The sequence below is a fragment of the Apis florea genome, unplaced genomic scaffold, assembly GCF_048593485.1.
Source record: "Apis florea isolate Af1SG1 unplaced genomic scaffold, ASM4859348v1 contig_2748_pilon, whole genome shotgun sequence".
NCBI classification, from domain to species: Eukaryota; Metazoa; Arthropoda; class Insecta; order Hymenoptera; family Apidae; genus Apis; species Apis florea.
The window spans coordinates 171262-177797 of NW_028256636.1; the positions used below are offsets into that span (position 1 = coordinate 171262).

Here is a 6536-nt window from a genome sequence, read left to right on the forward strand (position 1 = left end):
ATGTAGCAAACAACGAGTAGCACGAATAGCGGAAAATGCAAATAACGAGTGATTAACAATTAATTCGGATAAATCTGCTCGATTCTGTTTTACGATGATTATCATGCTGATTTCGCACATAAATTACTAGGAATTTACACAAGGTAATACCATGTATCCACGAAGATTCGGAGAAATATGTTAAAATTGGTTCGACATAAACGTTGAAATATGTATATTAAACGAATTTCAAGTAATTTAAACAATTTACAATTTCGGTATAAATTATTATAACAACGTAATAATTATAATTTCAATTTATATCAATTACAATTTATATCTTTTATTCGATAAGAAAATAGATACCAAAACAACATATCTACTTTTCACTCAATTACATTATTCTTCTTTTTATTACATCCTCATTAGAATATATAGTTTAATTAAAAAATCATCCTCAATGTTTTTATTCAATTTCAAGTTTTAAGTTTTTTTTTTTTTTTTAATTATAAAAGATACCACCATACATCAAAATTTCAATTTTGTATCACATCGCCAATCTTTTCCCAACGATAAAATGATTCCAATTCCTTCCTCAGGAATTAATTTCCTTAAGATCGAGATTTACGATTAAAAGACAATCCATCCGATCAAAAAATTAGCCACAAAGGTATCTCTACAATCGCCCAATTTAACCATTCATCCTCCAGTTAATTCAATCCATCCCCGATCCAATAAAAAAAAAAAAAAATTAGTCGCCAAAGAAAGGATCACAAAGGATCCCCGAGGCTAATTCGTTCGAATTAATTCCACGATCGTAAAATCCCTCTAATTTTCCTCAGAAGGGGAGAGAATCGAATGATTGTAATCCTTCTCGTTCTGACAATGATAACAGAGGAATATCCACGTGAAGCATCGCCGTTAACATTAGCACGCCGTGGTCGTCCTATAATCGATCGGTCCTCGCCGGTGGTGGAGGTTTCGTCATTGTTTGTATTTCGTGAGGAAGGGGTCAATTCCGTTGGACGAGTTGGCGCTGATTATTCTCTCCAGCCTCTGCAACTACCTGTTCGGATCCACCCTTTGTCTTCTCACTCTTTATCTCGCTATATCTCCAACCTTCGCACTCCACCACTCCTCCCCTCCGTTTTCGTTCAACTTTCCATTCCTTCTTTTCCCTCGCTCGTCGATAGATAGTATCCTACTCGATATCCATGCAAATGGGGCATGTGTCTCGCCATTTGATCCATGCCCAGTTATAATTCAATATGCGCGTGTGACACGCCGTGTTATTACCGGATTTTGCCAGTCATCCCTTTCGCATTGTTGGCGGTTTACGATCGAGCTCGAAAATCGGGGTAACCGACGTTCGTACACCCGTTTTTATTTTTATTTCTATTTTTATTTTATTTTATTTTTTATGGACCGTCGAAATGTGATCAAAAGTGTAAGAAATATTTACGTTTTCGTTTTATGGTTTTATTTTTTTTTTTTTTTTGATTGTTGTATTTTTGAAATTTAAATTCTGGAGTGTCTTGATATTAATTATGATTTTGAGACCAAAAGTGTACAGAATTGTAAGGGAAAGGGAGTGTAACTTCAACTTCTAACTTTAATCACAATTTTAATCTTGTTGATTTTTAATTTTATTATTAAAATCGATCGTTCGTTTCAACAAATTTCTTTGGTTGTTTCTTTGGTGTAGGAGAAACTGTAATTTAATTTACTGGAGAGGGGGCGTCACGGGGGGTGAATTAGAAAGAGTAACAAGTTTAAAATTACGCGCGCAACGCATCTCACACCTTTCCTCCGTTTGTCTTCTTGAAGCCAGCCCAAAAGAAATAAGAAACTCGCGAGAACAACTTTATTATTTATGTATAGAGAAGTAATATGAGAATTTTTTTGCGAATGTCGACCTCATAAAGTTTTAATGAAAACTCACTGAATGCTCAGCACATGTGTCGGTTATGGGAGAGTCCACGTGCGGTGAAAATACTTTTTATATAAGTGACAACAAACTCGTGTAAACGTATGAAAAGTTGTATGTAATAGAATTGCAAAAGTGTTTTTTTTTTAAAACAATTCTCTTCGTGTCACAAATTAAGCTTATTAATTGATGTAACATTAAACATTGAGCATTAATTAGTATTATTAAATAATTACACGGTTAAAGACAAATTGAAATTTTCTTACGTTGATTCAATTATTGCAATACTATCGATGAATTGAAGGTATATTTTTTTTTATTCAAAATATCGTACAATAATGACAGTTAGAATATACAATTTATACAATTTTCCAATTCTTAATAGCTCAGATAATGAAAAACGATATTAAAAAGTTAGATAAAAATATTATTCTTGTCTGTATTGATCCAATTTCTCCAATTACTTCTGCTTGGCGAATAAGTAAGAATCAATAAGAATAAGTATAAAAGAGAGAAAGATTCGAGAAAGTTTCGTTAAAAAAATTCCACCGTTAGGGAGAATTTACATGCTTAAAATCCCATTCGCTTTAAGATCCGTATTCGAAACTACTTGCAAACCTGATAAATATGCATTTCTGAAAAATAGATCGAAAAGGAATAAGGAATCGATACACACACACACACACACACACAGTAAACGGTGGAAAGAGCAAATACAGTTTTTGCCGGACTGTTAAAGAGGCTATGGCAACTGTCCATGGTCCTAGATGCGTTCGACAGTAATATTTTTCGAGTTTTTCATGGTTTTACGCCCAAAAGAGCTCTACGCTTTGAATCGGCTCGGTATTGCAAACCAAGTGGTGGTGGATCAAAGGAATCGCGAATTCATCGACGAATCGGTTTGTACGTCTGCTGCGATACCAATAACGGAATTGTCTTGTAGAATTCCATTGGCAACGTTCCACGGGGGGGGGGGGAGGAGAGAGGGAAGAGAGAGAGAGAGAGAGAGAGGATAAAAAAAAATATGTCGGACAAGCGTCTACAAATTCGTTCCATGACTGGTACAAACGATCCTGAGTTAGATTTACCCATTCATTGGAATTCTTTCTAAAGTGAAATTTGACTGCTCTTTGATGTTTTCTGATCGACGTTCAGATCGAAATAAGAATTGAATATACACACACATTTTTTTTTTCATTGAATTTTGAAATATTGCGAATATTAATTTATTATAATAGTCTTTAATCGAAGGGGATAAATATTAATATCAAATAATAAATTAAAGAGAACAAGAGAGATTACTATTTCATCTTTCTTGTATTTGAATATTTCCTTTCTAAAGTTATATTTATCAATAATTATAAGTTTATACCAATTAGATTAATATTTTTTCATCTTTTTTTGAACGAGACGAACTTGATGAACGAATATACGTGCAGAAAGTATTTCTTCATTTTCATCTGAAGAGATTCAAAGCATCGAGAAAAGAATCGAAAAAATTCCACGAGCATATTGAAATATATAACGAATATCGTAATGAAATAAAGCAGTGTGAACGACATCTTGTATTCAAGATAACTCACAGACAATAGAGAAGAAAAAAAGAGATATATATATATATAAATCTACGTTCTATGCGCGATTCTCGTTGAAAAAGAAATTTACGATCCCGACCAACAATAAGCTATAAAATCGTGGGCTCTCGATCAAATTACTTTTTTAATCCTGGCCAGAATTTTGACTGGAATTTTCTATTTCATGCCAACTTCAGAACCCGTGAAAAAGAAATTGCATTGGTGGACCGGTGTAATAACAGGGTCGCAATTGTTCTTCGGACTATCATTGGCACCGTTTCAAAAAATATGCTGGCTTGCGAATGTGTGCGAGAGCTACATTTCTCCCCCCCCCCGCGTCCACGTGTATTCATCATCGCGACTTTAAAGGCTAATTTTAGATTTATTATTCAATTACTGTCCCTCTAAAGGGGATAATAATTTTACTTATTTACATCTCGTCCGTGACCGTGCAGAGAGACTGTCACATATCGTTTCCAATTAACATTCCTATATCGAGTTCACGCGTATTACGAATTATGAAATCTGTTATCCTAAACCATTTCCACTTATTCCCAACTCGTGAGAAATTCGTATCCGCGATTTTCTATAAAAAAAGGAACTGGATGATGAATTTTATAATAAAACAGAGAGACTTTACATTCAAAATTCATCCCTCAAACTTCTCCGTCCAAATTTATCCAAACCCTCGATCCTTTTTCATTTCCAAAACACCCTTAACCCTTCCCCATAAGATTTATCTCGCAACGTTTCGTCAATTCTCTCTTCCATCAATCGACAAGTGATGATCTAGGCAGAAGGAGGGGCGTTGAAAGCGAGACGCGTCGAGCAACAACAATCGACGTTAATAATAATCGTATACCGCGGGAAATCAATCGTGCCATCGATGTTTTATCGTCGATCAGACACGGACGAGATTGCGCCTCGAATTCGCATGACCTGGTATGAAAAAAAAGAAAGAAAGAGACCATGCATCGCAATGGATCGCCAATACAAACGGTACATTTTGTCCGCGACTCGTACACCACCCCGATGCATCAACGCCGCCAATTTTTAGGCAACGAGAGGGGGGAGGGGGAGGGGAAGGGTGTGTGTGTGTAGCTTTTGATGCATCGTTGCAATATCGGCGTTACATTAATTCAAGGTGAATGGGGATATATATCAGGCAAACCGCATAATTTTCTCGCGGCTTCCAACCCCCTGTTCCATCCCTTCCTCCTGTTATTTATTAACCTCGAAATCGTGGTTTTGCGTCTCGAACGTGTCTCGTGCACCATCGTAACGACGGAGTTCCTCGAGTTTTGGAAATTTATATTTTTACAGTTTTTCTTCTTTTTTTTTTTTTTTTTTTTTTTCGAGAAAAATCTCGATCTATAATTTTGCGCTATCGTTTTTGTTTCTCTTTCTCTCTCTCTCTCTCTCTCTCTCGATCCCTTTTCATTCTCTATTTGTCACCTTTCCCATGCTATTTCCTCTCGTTATTCTCTGTTTACGTTTAAACATTGACTCTTGCCGCGCGGTATTTATCACGGTCGTGATTCAGCGGTTTCAACGGTTTATTTCTATCGGTGTATGTATAGGTATCGCGAAAGTTATGGGCAATTTCCCTTTCGTATCAGTTGCGACAAAACTGTGTAATCGATTTGTTAAAGTGTTTACGTAGAAATATTGCAAAGTATTGTATCGTAAGAACGCAAATTTATGCGAATTTGTGGATTACATTTTTTATATTTTCTCTCCCTCTCTTTTTTTTTTTTTTTTTTTTATCAAAGATTCATCGATCCGTGTGGATGGATGTGGATGGGCCGTTAAGTGAATTTGATCAGAGATGGATTCGGTTTCGATGTGTACTCGGGATTGCAAATCAATTTCAATACACGTGAAAGTTTCGATTCACATGGAATTCTATTGTGTTTAACTTAATTTTATAATGCATGTTTGCGAAATATATTTGGATTTTATAAACTGATTTGACCAGGCCAAATCTTTCGTGTTTGTTTTTTTTTTACTTTTAATAATATCGTGACTTTTTTTTAATTCGATGTCCACATTTGTCTTTTTCAGGTCAGTTAAAGTTTGCTGCGAGTTTTTTTATTCGTGTTAACCATGGATTATGTAAGTAATGATTTACGGATTTTCGAGCTTATTTTATTTCAGAAAATATCGCGTATCGAGATATTGTATTAGTAAAGATTTTTCACAGGTAGAAAAATAACACTCTCGTTTCGTTTTCAAAAATTAGATTTTCTTATTTACTTCACTTTCTCTGTTTAATTAATTAATCAACGATACAAGTGCTTTCCACCTGTTTGTAAGACACCCGAAGAAAAACAACTCGTTGAAAGCTGTTGGAACAGCGTTATTTGTTAAAAAAATTGCCAAGCAACGGAATTTGCTTGTTTTAGCGGAAAAAATACAAATTTCGAGCACTCTTAAACGCGTTTATGTTGCTCGTTTGTGGATTTAAACGAAGAATCTCTCGTGCACGTGCAGCGTGTTAAGCGGGAATTCATGGATATGGGCGAGCACGATGGAATAAATGTTTACAAAGACAAGGGAAGAGAAGAATAAAAATAACAATTCTTACCATGCGTGATACACAAACGAATAATACGTAAATTCGTATTCGTTGGAGCTGATTGAACGATTTCATTCTATTTTTATCCCTTCGTGTTACTCCACATTTCCCCCTCCCCCCCTCCCCCCCCGTTCCCGATGTAACTTTCTTTTGGCCAAAAATGTATCAGTGGTTATTTATAATACAAATGAGTCCAAGGGAAAATAGTTCTTTTACGAGACCTTTTACGACCGTGTTTTCCCAAGTATCGGTGGTCGACTGGACGAAAGGTAGAATTTATCGGCCAGAAGAAATTTATGAAAAAGGAAAATGTTAAATCATAATTTAAGTGGAGGTCACGTAGCATAGTGGGTAAAGAACTCGGTGGAGGGAGGCGATATATTTCCGAAATATTCGAGAAATTTTGTTTTGGAATACAAGAGCAATTAATTAAACGAGAAAGCGAATAAAATTTCTTTTATCATTCCAAATAAACTGC

General features: G+C 35.5%; 1 protein-coding gene across 2 annotated transcripts in view; it reads left to right on the forward strand.

The window, feature by feature from the left end:
* Positions 1-5695, forward strand: part of LOC100866510 (autophagy-related protein 16) — a 163767-nt gene extending 158072 nt beyond the window's left edge. For both annotated transcript variants that reach the window (XM_086907126.1, XM_086907127.1), the window contains one exon: positions 5545-5695. In XM_086907126.1, coding sequence (XP_086763252.1) covers positions 5545-5553 — 9 coding nt within the window. In that variant the 3' untranslated portion in view covers positions 5554-5695. The remainder of the gene's footprint in view (positions 1-5544) is intronic.
* Positions 5696-6536: the final 841 nt, after the last annotated feature.